The 14,641-nt window shown below is 41.0% G+C and overlaps 1 protein-coding gene across 4 annotated transcripts; it reads right to left on the bottom strand.

Annotated features, from left to right (window-relative positions):
* Nucleotides 1-2,722: 2,722 nt before the first annotated feature.
* Nucleotides 2,723-14,145, bottom strand: LOC111273578 (uncharacterized). Of its 4 annotated transcripts, none has more exons than XM_022855285.2 (11): nucleotides 13,825-14,145; nucleotides 11,664-11,735; nucleotides 10,910-11,353; nucleotides 10,415-10,713; nucleotides 9,447-9,704; nucleotides 8,514-8,850; nucleotides 8,214-8,285; nucleotides 8,038-8,098; nucleotides 7,515-7,842; nucleotides 6,879-7,421; nucleotides 2,723-6,675 (listed from the first exon to the last, which is right to left on the bottom strand). In XM_022855285.2, exons 3-11 carry the CDS (start codon nucleotides 11,070-11,072, stop codon nucleotides 6,502-6,504), a joined length of 2,235 nt encoding a protein of 744 aa, XP_022711020.1. In that variant the 5' UTR covers nucleotides 11,073-11,353; nucleotides 11,664-11,735; nucleotides 13,825-14,145; the 3' UTR covers nucleotides 2,723-6,501. The 4 variants fall into 4 exon arrangements, with proteins under 4 accessions (XP_022711020.1, XP_022711022.1, XP_022711023.1 ...); XM_022855287.2 differs by having other exon boundaries at nucleotides 11,664-11,835; XM_022855288.2 differs by having other exon boundaries at nucleotides 13,810-14,145.
* Nucleotides 14,146-14,641: the final 496 nt, after the last annotated feature.

Here is a 14,641-nt window from a genome sequence, read left to right on the forward strand (position 1 = left end):
ACAGCAAACTTTTACAAGGGTTCAACCTTCCCTGAGAGAGATAAATAGCTATTAACGTTTTGGCTTTAATTTTTATGCTATAGAGCCTACTGTTGACATTCTTACTGCTGTTTAAAGCATGGTTTGTGGTTAGAATTGGAATCGCCAACTTGGAAATGTTAAAACTGATCTCGGCAAGCGTTGCCCAATATTGCTCATTAACTGCCAGTCTCAGAGACGATCTTTGTTTTCCTATATATGTTTTTCCAGCGAGGAAGTCGTAAGGAACGCGACGTCGAGTACGCGGTATTTTAAAGCCGTGTTTTTGCTAAAATTTGCTCCTGACGGACCCACCCAAAATGCAGACCGCTTCGGCACCGAGCAGAGAAAAGTTTAGAAAAGAAAAGTAAATCAGAAAAAGTACATAAGTAGCAAAATTTCAGAAATTACTGTCCGACAAGCTTGACAATAGTACTAATTATATCCGATAATAATAGCAGTTGTTAAAAGTTGAGGGAAAGTTATACGAGCACAAGCATTCGTGCAAAAGAATTTTCATGATTCAATTCTTGTCATAGTCATATCACGAAAAAGACGCCAACCATTAAAAAGTGGGTGAACGTTTAAAAGCCCAACAAATATCCGCTGAAACACAGGTTTCTATTATTGTATATAGATGTTCTTACTTGTCTTGCACCCGGCGCAAGATCAGGAAGAGGCCACCTTTTCGGAGGAGCGTTATAGCTCGCTACAAAAAGTAAATCGGCAATGGCAGCGCCTGCCGACAATGGTCTTTGCCGTATAGATACAGATATCAACATTATGAAAATGCATTAGGTGTGGTATAATTAACCCCACCGCTTATTCGATGATAAGATTACACGGGGGGATATGCGTACTGTATTGGGAATTCAACGTTGAGCGGCAGACCCGCAATTCTTTGAATTTGCGGAAGACCAATTGATTTTGAAAGAATGAAGCTCGTTTTGAGAAGGTATATATATATATAAGAAGTTAAACTGCCTTCTCAAAACGAGCTTCGTTCCTTATATCTTATTATTATTATATATATTAGCTATATATATTAATCTCATGCAAGGAAGTTCTTCGTGCGTTTTAACTTACCGCTAAGTACTAAATATTCTTTAACTAAACGAAGACAATCTTGATGTTGGAGCGATTTGTTAAGATACGTAGTCAGTTTGTAAAGCTCAGTTCCTTTTAGCGTCGTATGCGTTTAACCGTTAATAGATGCTTGCTGAAGAGCTGTACACTTTCAGGACATTTGTATAGGTTGGATATTTTATTTGTTTAGGAAAGGCAAAAATAATTCGCTTAGATATGATTGACTTGTCTATATCTGGGGAAGACTTCTTCGATTGCATTGAAGATGTTATTCCAAATGCAGTAGCGAGTTATGATGTTTCTGTCTGGCACTTAATTTTTAGTTTTTATGCACGTTATTATGTTCATTATCCCCTTCTTAACGCAGTGGGTATCTTATTTGTATGTCAAAAATGAAGATGACTTCATGGATTAGGTTCAAATCTCGGCGTAAACAGACTTTGTTTCATGTTAAGCAGCAAGCCGTCTGGAACAATACTTCCTTACCTTAATCACGAGGCGTGAAATATGAAAAACCCACTAAAGAACATCCCTTGATTGAAGTTTTTTTTTATGTACTATTGGTTAGTTAACCTCTCTATGTTTCGAGTTCCACGTCCGGTATGGCCTTTAAGCATTCCATAAAACGGCTGGCTCTTGACACAAAACGAAGCCTGCCTATGCTCGGATGCAAACTTAGACCACAACGTGCCCCTAAAATAAGCAAGCAAATACTTTATCCACAAAGCCATCATGGAGACTAAGACTAAAAACTCACCTAGAAACCATAAAGGATGCTTATTTGTTAAACCGCTCTTTAGTAAATCTTGTTTTTGGACATATATTAAGTTAATCTCGAGCACTCTCGTCGTGTATAACCTAAGTGATTTTCGTCACTTAGGGCGTAGTGTTACCATTGTCGGTGAGTACCCGAAACAACTCTTACAAATAATTTTCCGATTTTTATATTATGGTCCAGCAAGCATTAATGCAAAACTTCTGGTTTGTCTAAAAGATGTATTAACATGATATTCATTTGTATTTTCGTTTTCCTCCAACTAGAACACGTCAACTTCGATAAAATGGAATTAGAATATAATTGTAATTAATTTTAGATACGATGATTTGCAAAACCCTAACGTACGAAAATTCGTTTACTCGGAAGATGTGCCAATTGTTTGTCTTGGTACGTTACACATAAAAAGGTAAAGTGTTGTATTCGATGGATGTACTCATCACATAAATTTTTGTGGTGTAGTTTTTTAGGCCTATGAAAATAGTCTATGAATGATCAAAATATTCAACTAAAATGTAATAGGCAGCCTCGTTCTTATTAAACATTGCATTGTGAATACGATACCGATCTTATTAGGGCTTTAAAAAATTAATTTTTTACGATCCTTTTCATAACTCGTGGTGGATTTTACACGTAGACACGGAACCTGCGAGAGTGGTCTGTTTAAAAGCAGAAGTACTACATTCCACGCTTAAATAGGTCATTGTTAACAATTTACTTAATAATAATAAGCGAACGAGGCTTTTCAAGTTCAAATTAACTAGATTCGCTTTGGTCTTCCGCCCTTCATTAATCTTGTTTTTTAGTGTTATAACGTCAATAAGCAAATAAAACACAGTCAGATAGGTGTTGATCTAAAAAAAACTCCCTAATTTCTTTTTATTGCAATACTTGAAAGGTTCATTGCTTTCTGCTCGCCTATTGTCATTCTCCCGTATTTTTTCTTTGCCTTTTTCTTTTAAACTTCCGTGTTGCTCCGTGCACAATACGATAAAGGACCGAGTATTTCCCAAGCTGTTATCGGTGTCCCTCATACTATTTACGTGTTGTCAAAAACACTAGCGCACAACAGTTTTGCATCCATTAGTGTTAGTAGTTAAGGAGCACCACATATATATCGGTAGTCCCATCATCTCAGATGTAATCTTGAAACAATATTACACTTATTGCCGCCACATTATCGTTGCATTTTTCGTTTCGAGCAGTTAAGCTACCCATTCGCTTTGTCCGCGTATGGTACCTTCCATTTTGGATTAATCTGGTTTTGTAAATCTAAAACAATAACAGCCATATGCTACTGGGCAATATAACGCTACAAGATAAAAATGAAACGCCTCATTCAAGCAAGGGATCATCATTGGTACCACTGAACTTGCAAAAAAAAGATGACAGCTTCAAGGCTTTTTGATCAGAAATTTTCCAAAAAAGAGCAGTGAAGGTTTATCTCCATAACGGGCCTTCTGATAATAAGTTACCCTATATGGTTGAAATTTTGGTTTGTTAGTTTCGTTATCTTTTCGATACAATATTTTCAGGGAGTAACTCAAGACCAATAGCACATTATGGCTGCTATTCTTTTATGTAAGATCCCTCGATTTATCGATGTTCGACTACATCGTTGTTATGAATATAGAGCAGCAATATAGAGTAAAGAGTTCTAAAGTCAGCAGAGGTTGAATGTGATGATAACAACTATCTGTAGCATATACTGCTTCTAACAATCAATCAAAGAGAAAGTTTAGGGAGATTGGATCTTCGAGTCGGTAAAGTGAGTTTTTTAATCGACTTTTGACCTTCCCATTAGTACAGGACATGCCACTGAAGAGTGAACATGATATGTGCACCCTTGCATGTGTTGAACAAGTTGTTTTCGTATACTAATCCGAGGCCACTTCAATATTTTTATTGTTATCATCATTGACTTTGTAATACAGGTCAAGTTCACCGCGGCAATGTTTCGGGGCAAATAAATGGAAATAGAGGAAAGGTTGACTTGCTGCCTTTGGGTGCCATTTGAGATAATAGTACGAGTTTTAATTATTTTTAGAACAAAACACGAAAAATGGTGCATGTTTTTATGGGGAGTTGCCCTATTAGGCACATTCACGAGCGCGTTACGAAGGCTTTGATTTCTGCCTGTACTGCCTAAGGTCAACTCCCAATCGTCCTTCGTTAAGAGCGTCGCAGGTGAACAATCCACCGATATTATTTAGCTCATTTGAAAGTGCCGTATTTTTTTAATACAATAGAGATAATTTGAATACAGAAGAAATAGTCTGACTCTTAAAGTAACGAGGACATCCTTGGACAAGCAACTGACCGACTGTTCCACATCTCCGCCCTAAGCCCTGCGGTATATATGGTTCTGAGTGACAATCTATTGACTACGGCACAAGCAACTAGAAAGGTGACAAAGAACAGTGCTAGATTCATGATTGATTACCCAGTCGCGTTTCGAATACCAAGCGATGCATGATGTGCCGCCATGCTTTTGCGATATGCTACACATTGATTCGTGCAGCAATCGTTATGGCAGCCATCTATTCGTGTTACTTTATTGCATACAAATATGTGACACCGCACTGGGCTGTGCTGCATGAGATGGCGTTGATTAAGTAAATTCAATCAGTATATTAATTTATGTATCCTTAGAACTCATCACGTATCGTTTATTAGCTAGGTTCGTTCGAGACACCGCGAACAAACGCACGAGTTCGTACCTGGGCCCCCGCCTTTCTTCGCCACCTTGAAGTATAACACGCTGACGCGTATTCATATATGATCAGCAAATAGTTTTCGTCGGGATTTATTGCGCATGTATATATATATATGTATATATATATATATATATCTTAATCTTTTTCACCTTCATTTTCACATACACCTTGTATGTTTATATATATATATATTCGTAGTATAAAAAGAGTGGTCGCGCAGGCGGATCAGATACATATTACTCTACTGTTTGTATATCCGACGCCTGTGTGTGTGTGTGTTCTAGATATCACTACGACAGTCGCAGATGGGTCGTCACACCATTCCTGTCCAAATAAAGTAAATACATATATATATATATATATATATATATATATATGTAGAACATCTGTAAAACCTTAGTCATTTTGTGTAATGTGTTACTTGTGTGTTTGTCCGCAGTCAATGTGTCATTTTTCGCATATGTATGGCATATTTTTTTGTTGTTTATTTAAACATAACATGCTTTTTTTCTGCTGATGGGTGCTAAGCGTATGTTGTTTGTTAATTCTTTTTATAACAATATATTAACTAGACATTTATCCAAATAATTGATTTTTGTGTTTTTTGCGGTTGTTGATGAAATGTGAAAACAGAGTCGCATTTGTTCATCGACATTATAGTGTCCACTATGAAATATTTATATTTTGTATTCCTAATCTTCTTTGTTTCTTGCCAAATTGCACTGGATTTTTTGTATACACACACTGTTACATACACACAATAACGGTTGCTATACGTCCGACTACTAGGATATTAAGTGTAATGTAAGGATAGAATTCGTAGTAGGGTGCAAAAAAACGCGTCTTGCACAGGTCGTTTTCGACTCTACTTTTGTCTATTCGGTGATAGATGCCGACCGATGTACACCCACATGTGGGCATGCTCTGCACAACAACAAAAGGAAAGAATATCACCTTGTCCGATCAGAAGCACAGCCCTTTTCGATCTTACAAATTGACTGTTGGATCTTTCCGGCGCTCACTAGATATGATCACACTAATGCACAGCTGCTACAATAAGATAGCATCTAGCTTTAGTACGTCTCTCTTACTACTACTACAACTACTGCAACTATTACTAGTACTGCTGTCGTTGCCACTTCAGCTGAAGCCACCATCCATAAAAACGATGGCAATGCATCTATAATAAATGGCACCTACATTTAATGGGTCGCCCACGTGCTGCTTCAACTGCCCCCGTTTCGACGCCTACTGCACATCGTCGATAAATAAAGCAGGGAAACAACGTCCATAAAGTCATGGTGGGCTGTCGTGCGGGAGAAACGTTGGAAGGGGTGTAAAGGACCACATTAGGAGATGTTCTGTGTATAGGTAAACAAAGCGAATAACAAAGTTATCAAAATCAAATGCATCATTAACAATATCTAGGGCATCTATTACGTTGACTCCGGCACAAAAAATACAAACTCGTAATAACAAATCGTTGAACAATACACTGAAGCGTCAGCCTAGCAGAGCACCGCCTGGCACATCGCTGAATTGCGTTTGCTCTTGTAAAGGAAAAACGAACACTACGTAAAATATTTTGTGCTGTGTGCATGCAAGCATTCGCGGAATCGCAACGATAGGGGGCACGATAAATGGGGTGTCTTCAGCCAAGGACCTTAGCCATCAAGGTGTCTGTACTTCAAACTGCTGGGTGGAGATAAAGACACAAGAAGCCCGCTTTGAAGTTTCACCTGCCTCCGTTGACTCGTTGATCATTTCATGGCAGCTTCATAGTGTATTTGTTATTGTAACGTTTGCGTATTTCAGCTGTTGTTCGTTTTGTCTTGTCAATACTTATGTAGTATAGTATTTGTCGATATATTACTTTTGTGTATTTATTGATGGGAAACTGATCTTTTATGAGGTGTTTTCTTCGGAATCATTTGACGAAGGTGGGGATCTTCCTGGCGGAGAGGCTTGTGCCTGATTGTGGTGAGCAGAATGGCCACCAGAATTCGAAGAGGCGGATGACGGCCCGGAGCCAGACGGACTCCACTTGCGGAACGCCTCGACATCAAATGTTGTTAAATCCTTGAGAGGCAAATAACAGAAACAAGAAGCAATAAAACGACAAATCTAATCTGTAACAACCAACGATATAGAAAATGTGCTAGATTTTATGTGTTAAATTTTTATCCAGTTCCATTAGTACTCACTGCCAATTAAAAAAAAATGAACATTCGTTATCCTGTCAAAGGTCCATTTAAAAATGCAAGTAGCAAACAGTTACCCACCTGTCGCATTATTACGACGGCAAAGTCTGGGTCAAGATTGTCGAGATCCTCGGGTGCCTTTTTTGTGAGCTCCGATCCGGCAAGGTCGAGCAACTGGTCCCTGGTAAGATTAGCGGCTTTCCCACTTCCACGAGTGGGGATAATATTTTCCTCTTTGCTTTCGGTCGTTTCGACCTCGGCCTCACATTTCGGCTCGACTTCACCAATGCACTCCGATGATACCAACGACCTGGCCCGATTTCTCGCCGGTTTATGATGGCCACCTTGGCGATCTCCATCAGAGTTGGTACTGACAGTTGGTGTCACATTGTCGCATCGATAAGTGTCCTCGTCACTGGAGCTCGAACTGCTCCAGCCGTCACCCGCTTTGCCCTTGCCACTGCCATCGAAATAGTTTCCGGCTCCCCGAGATCCCACCGTAGCCAAGCCTGCCACAAGGGGCAATTGACCCCCTCCACCTTGTTGACTAACTCGAATGAAATTTGGCTCGGTCAGCATTAGGGCTGCTGCCGAAAAGTGCTGCTCAAGCACAGCCTTTGCTGCCTGCAAAAAAATAAACACTGTGAGAGGAACATTTGTCATGTAAGTAGCACTTGATTTACCGCGATACATTGAGCAGAAAAGGTGTTTACGCACGAGAGCAAGTTGTTGTTTAGGTGCACTGATCTTAATGCCCTGCACCATGTAGGTGTAATCGCGGTCAGCTGTGGCGTCTCCTGTACTGAGTGAGTGCTGCAGAGGTGGCGGCAGTCTGCCTCCAGCTGTCGATCCGCCAGAACCAAGCGACAATGGTCCTTCGTGAGGACTTGAGGCCCCCGCCGAAGGCGAAGAAGCTCCAGCCGGAGGCGATTGCGGCCCACCGTCGTAACTGCCAGCCCCACTCGATTCCTCCTCTTGAGACGAAGGCTCGCGCACCGGTGATGCATTGCGCCTGATCGTTTCCTCAATTAGTTGTCTCGCTTGACTGCATATAGAAGATATAAAGAGGATGAATACATAGAGGTATAGTAGTAGAAAAAGTGGCGAAACAAAGATCTTATCCATAGGAAAAAAAGGTACAGTTTTTGAGAGTAGCAAAGCAATCATTCCTAAAATGTTTTGGTACAATATTTAGTCCACCGGAATAGAGTGTGAGTGTAAATTATTAGGAGATACTTACTGAATGCTTTCTTCGGTGGGTCCAGTGATTTGAACCAGCCGGTCCCGGGCCCCTGGACTTACTGTAAATTGATACGCGTAATCGTTATAGTTTTATATAGAACATTTTTTTAATTTGTATAACGAGTATAGGATTGACTGAATGAATTTGCTCCGGAAATCATTGTTTTGACGTACCTCTTTGGAACGAGATGACTGTATCGCTGAGCTCCTCTATCATATGCACACGGCGACCCTTGATTCCCATAACTTTGGTTCACCAAAGCACAACATGGTCAAACAATATGAGCAAGTTCTTAAGTAAATGTTATACGTATCAAAGGAGTATGTAATATTAACAGTGCTTACATAATATTTTAGAGACAACAAGGCAAACATATTCTAGCGAAAACAATTTTAAGTATGTATTTTTGGATAAATCAGACCAGAGCCGAAAAATAGTGAGTTTATTTATCACTGCTCTTATTGAGCTCACACCTTTTCCGGAGTCAGCATTTCGTATAATGACCTCGTCCTTGAGGAAGTTGCGGCCCGGAACTTTGGCCGGTTTGCCAAACTTGCCCGAAGACCTGAGAACTTCGCCAGGCATAAACGGAGCTGCTGCGGCAGCCGCAGCTTGAGCTTGCGCGGCCTGCGCGGCCTGCGCAGCTTGCTGCGCCTGAGCTTGAGCTTGAGCCTGGGCCTGTGCCTGCGCCGCTTGCGCCTGTGCCGCTTGTGCCGCCTGCGCTTGAGCCTGGGCCTGAGCGGCTGCTTGTGCTGCCGCCGCGGCCTGAACGGCCTGAACGGCGGCAGCCGCCTGCACCTGCTGTTGCACCTACATACAGCAGAACCACAATAATCATTATTATATCACAATAATAATCACAAGTTCGACTCCTGTGAAGCAAAACATCCTTCTATAAAAACCGGCCCTAAACAAACCAAAAAATGTTTGTGCTTGACCTAATTTTTTTTCATTTCGGAAGCTTATGGTGTCATTTTCTAAAATAACTGACAAAACGGATTTAGTTACAACAATAATTACATATTAAATCGATAATTATATATGAAAACTTTTAAGTCATTGAAAAATTGGTAAGGGTCAGTGTATCTAACTCTATATAAGAACAAAGCAGCAAGGCCATATATACATACAGCCTAATTATCTACGACCCTCAGCATGAAGAATCCAGTCATTTTTGAAGCAATAATAGTATGCAACTTGAAAACCCACCCCGTTGGTATAGTACGTAGTCATTCTATGAACAATTGCTATAGTCGTATCTTTTTCTGTATTGTATGTAGCCAATAAAGAACAAATTACACAATAGTTGCCTATATTATAAATGAAAAAAGAGAGGCAGCTTCAACAAGATCTTTCATTTAGTTTTTGTTTTGAGTTTATACCATGAGTTGTTTGTGTGTACGTACCTGGCCTAGCGGCACATTGACATTAACGTTGGCCAAGACATTAGGCTGTACGTGGCTACCGGCTGGCATTGGGAATTGCGTGAACGGTATGTATTGAGGAATGATCATAGCCGGACCGTGACCGTGTCCGTTGGCGGGCACCTGCTGCACCTGTTGTATCTGCTGTTGCACCTGCTGAAGGGTCAGCGGGGGCCCCGGCAGAACAACCTGACTGCCTCCACCTGCACTTCCAACTTGCGTCACCGCGCATGAGTCCGGCTGCAAGAATAATTCCTGGTCATAGCGCCAAACATCTTGACCGCCATCACTGGGACGACCAAAATACTGACTGTTCAATTGAATTGAGGAAGTGACGTTCGCGGAACTGGAATTACGCCTCAAGCATCTTGTAAGTTGATCCTTGCAGCTTTCCAAAAAATGGTTCGGGATAATCCGCATTTCGTGTGTCGCAGAATGTGTTCATCCACAAGCATCTCATTTGCTTGCAGGTTTGATTAATGTACAACTGACACCTCTGACGCATTTCGAAGAACCAACTTTACATCTCTATGATTGGTCTGCGCAACAACAGGTTGTGTAATTAATGATGAGGATGAAAAATAATTTTGAAGTGTGGACTCCTAAATTAACCTTTCACAGAATGAAAGATTTACCTACCTGCCCCCTTGTCGACCTCTGTGTATCCTAGCGTAAGCTAGGAACCAATTACACGTGATACTTCAAATGGTCAATGTGTGAAGTTGTGATTAAAGAACATTTTAATAACTTGAGTCTTAACCACTTGTTCCACATCCTTTCAAAAGTAAATCATAGACCAGGCTTTAGATCTATAGGTCAGGAAACGTTAAATGCGGTTTGTAATCTGAGAGCCAATTGAAGCTTCACTAATATCCCAGAAACCTACTACTAGAAGCCCGATTATAAACTAATCTAGAGTCGAATGCAGATAGTAAATATCAGGATCCCACCTCGAGCTTCTTGTAGAACTCGGCAACGTCATCAGTTAACCTCCATTTTAAGCCGCGCAACTCCAGCACCTCTAAAAGGCGAGTCCTCGCAGCAACGTCTAAACGATCATCTCGGGCTGCCGATCGAAGTGTAACCATATAGACATCAAGTTGATCGCGATGGCCATCAGAATCCATATGAGCACCTCGCAGTTTTAGTAAGTGGCACACACGAGCTACTTGCGCCGAGGTTGCCGGCTCGTAATTCCCGTTCGAAATCGATACATGCAGACTTTCTAACTCGCGCAACACATCGTCCTCTGTAAAGAGCCACACAACACATTGCCACAACGTCCAGTTCCGTTGTAATAACTATTGATTTATTTCTCATATCTTTTTTGTGGTCTTATGTTACTTTTGACAACATTTTTTACTTACTCGATAATACTACAATGATATTAAGGACTTCTATTGCCAAGAGCAAGGCAACCGTTACCAGTTAGTACAAAAGCCTACCATTAATGTTGTCCACGTTGGCGTAAGTGAGTGCTACAGGCGAGACTAACGGAGGTACATTTTCAGACTCGCTTGAAGAACCCAGCTTCAGAGGCCGCGGTTTGCTCAGCTTCTGAACGCACTTTACCGAGGACGACTTCGACAGCGGAGCGGCTACCGACATTTTGCGTAGTAATGAAATGGCAATCTAGATTCGTTAAGGTATATCTGCAAGGTTGCTGAAGACCTGCGGGATTTGCAGGAAGTGGATTTTTCCGCACACCTCCACTCGGAAGCTTGAAGAATGAGGGACTACCAAAGATGTTAGCGGGCAGTGTTGCTTTGCTTCTACGTTGCGTTATTTTTCTTGATTAAATAGGTTCGTTGAGTGTACTCGTCACCTAATACTTGTAGGTATAGGTATATAGCTAGTAAGATTCGTTGATTCGGAGTGGTTATTACTTGCTGAAATAGAAAAAGACGGAATGGCAAAAAGTAGCTAGTCGCTTTTATTAACTTAGTATTTTCACCTTGCAACAATGGGGTTGGTGGAGAATACAATAAGATAAAATTCTTCTTCTTTTTAGAATATATTGATACTTGAGCACACTAGGTAGCTACCATACTTCTGCTGTGTCGTAGATAACAATGTTGTTCGACAATTTATGAAAATGAATGATTTCATTGCATGAACTGAGTTCCTATCTTGCTGGTTAGCCAAAATCCAAACAATGAAAAAAATAATGCTAAAACAGCGCAAACCACTTCAACTTACCGACGGATAACTTTGACTCTAATTGACAGCTTGCGAAGTCGTTGATGAAGATGTTTCTTTGATACTTGATTACTGCGAAGTCGTTATTTGAAAGAAATTTTTATTTTGTTGATGAGCGTCTGACACAAACGAAAAATATTCTTGCAGGTCTCACTAAATGACACAAGCGGAACTGCGGAAATGAAAAAGGTGCAGATTGAATCACCGTTCTCTTATATTTTGTAAAAACTCGTTTAGCTACCTAACTAAAAGTGCTGAAATGTATACCCGAGTGAATTAGGTACAACTGTTGCAAAAGCGTTATAAGCAGATATGTTAATTCAAGCTTTTTTGAAAACAACTATTTAATTAGGTAGCAAGGGTTTTAGGTGCAACAAAAAACTTCTTTTACATATACTACATGTAGCCTAACAAGTAAATCCTAGTTAATAGAGGTATTACAAATACTGTACCTGTTGTGGTGCAGTTACGGCCAGCAGTAAAATAATCCAGTACAGTATTTACTTCAGTTAAGTTCGTTTATTTGATTAGATTTGAAAACGTATAGTTCTTGTCTCCCTATATACACAGTCAATGTCGATACATTTTTATAATATGTAACTATATAATAAAAAGAAAAAAAAAAAAGAAAACGCTGGCTGTTGCTTCGTCTACATTATTTAGATTATTTAGCTTGCCGTCTGATCGAAAAAGAGGGAAGGATCAAGCCAATGACCCGTCCAACAGCGCAACCGCTATATTAGCGAAGAAGGAAGGACTCACGAAAACAACAATAACAACAGATCCGATGGTGACGAGAAGAAAGACGTTAAATCATCGAAAGGAAGATCTACCCGTCTGTCTGGTGACTAGCGACACTAAAGAAGCAAACCCAAACGATGGCGATAGCAAACATCGAACGAGGCGACGCAAGCCAAACTGAATCGAAGTCAAACGAAGCCATCTGGTTCCAGACTGATTGACACGAATTTCACCATTTTTTGCTAATGCCTTCACACTGCTGACGTTTCCATGGGTAACGGATAGCCAAGACGATTGAAATGTACTACATCTATACGAAAACCTTAAAGTAGTAAACGTAAATTGTATCGAACGAAGGAACTCAGCGCTGACATACGCAGCGAACGGAGGCATCGCATTTATGCAAATGTGCAATGCGGGGCATACAAACGCTTGCCATCTGGTTGCGTAGTCTTAACAAGTAACAATAGTCCACAACAACGGTGCCTTAGACATACTGCAGTTTCACTGACCACAAAAAAAACGTTAGCGTAATTTAATTGGCTATCTTCTAATGAAATACGCTGCTAAAAGGTAATCGCGCTAGCTGTCTCAAGCATCTGCACCCGAATTATGGGCGAACATATTTAGTTTTGCGTGCACCTTTTTTTTTTTTTTTTTGAGTGTCTTCTCTGGGCCTTTCATAAAGCCCAGTGCTCCAACGTGCTTCTAATTTCTGACACCGCCCCCTTTCGTAACAGTAACAACTGCTAGCTACCGGAATAACAGTAGTTTCACTAAAAATATATAAACCCTACAGAAATATACGTCACGTCAAACCCTGAACAGCACGTCGTCTATAATGCACTGGCATCGCCCAAAAAACAGCACGGACATCAGTTACTGTTGACGAAATGGCCTCGCACATTTTCATCAACATTTGCTCAGGTAGAATCCTGGGAGCAAGACACAGGCGTCAGGCTCACTCTGACAGATATGTATCCGTTCAAATCATGGGTTAGTATTACCGCCAACGATGTCAGTAAGGCCAACGAAGGCCTTGGCACATGCTTGGTCTTTTACAACTCATATATATTTAATAGTAAACACGAATTCGTTGCTTATCACAATAGGCAGCAAAACATGGTTGGAATTAACGATAAAAGCCTTTTCCGCGCACAATGTCAGTCTCCTGAACCACCTGACTCTGAGCCATCTACTAGAGAACAAACAGATCCTGTCCCGTCGTTGCTATAGACAGCGCAGCGAAATCGAAAGGCAAATACGTCGGCGAATGAGCAAATATTTGTGCATATATCATACACATATAACTCAGAATTACGATCGATCCAGACAGCCACTCAACTGGACTGCGTCCGCAAGACTGTCACAAGCCTTATAGTTAACCTAGTTCGCAGCTACACACCAGTTTGCAACTCACGTGTGGTGCGTAGTGGCTCCAGAAGGCTGATTTCGGTCGGAGTGTAAACGCTGAAGTGTCAGAGCGCGCTCTCTAACGATTTTCTGGTCTCCGCATTGGCCTGCTGTACCCAGACAGCCCCCTGCTGCAATACAACCCAATTCAACTACGGACAGCGCTCGTTCGTTCGCTTGCGCACCACTCGCTCGCTCACTCACTCATTCACTCACACAGGGCGCAGCGAGCAGCAGAATCGATAGCAGTAGCAGCATCACCATTGAAGCAAAGATGTCCGTTTCCTATTCGCGATAGCGGGTGCTGCTATATTGCCGCTACTGGCTGGCGAACTCGCCTCACGACCCCAGCGCCATCAAACAGCCAGCGGTGGAGCGCCAAAACACAGCAACCAGGGTTTTGAGCGGGGTTTTTAACAGTTCGTACATCCGGAAGAGTACATATAGATGTCTATACGTCGTAACTCAATATATTAAGAAAATATGAAAGCTACAATATGTAGGATCTTCCAGTTGTTTGTTGCCTGTTTGGTTATTAAGTCAGAACACGTATTGAAGACTGGGTTGATTGAGTTTGATTATCCGAAGAATATTTAACTAAAATTAATCGTTGGGGCTGAAACATTTCTCATAAATAACTTGGAGGTTTTGATTCAGCGTGAAGCATTTTCGTTTACTGCGAGCCAACTGCTAGAAGAAACTGGAAAACATCAAATGTAAAGCTTTATTTAAGCACACTGAATATTTACCTGTCGTACTTCCGTCACTGTTCTTAGAAATGCTCAGAACAATTAAAGAAATATAATACGCACGTTTCTAGCATT

Source organism: Varroa jacobsoni, unplaced genomic scaffold (assembly GCF_002532875.2).
Source record: "Varroa jacobsoni isolate VJ856 unplaced genomic scaffold, vjacob_1.0 scaffold_200, whole genome shotgun sequence".
Lineage (NCBI taxonomy): Eukaryota > Metazoa > Arthropoda > Arachnida > Mesostigmata > Varroidae > Varroa > Varroa jacobsoni.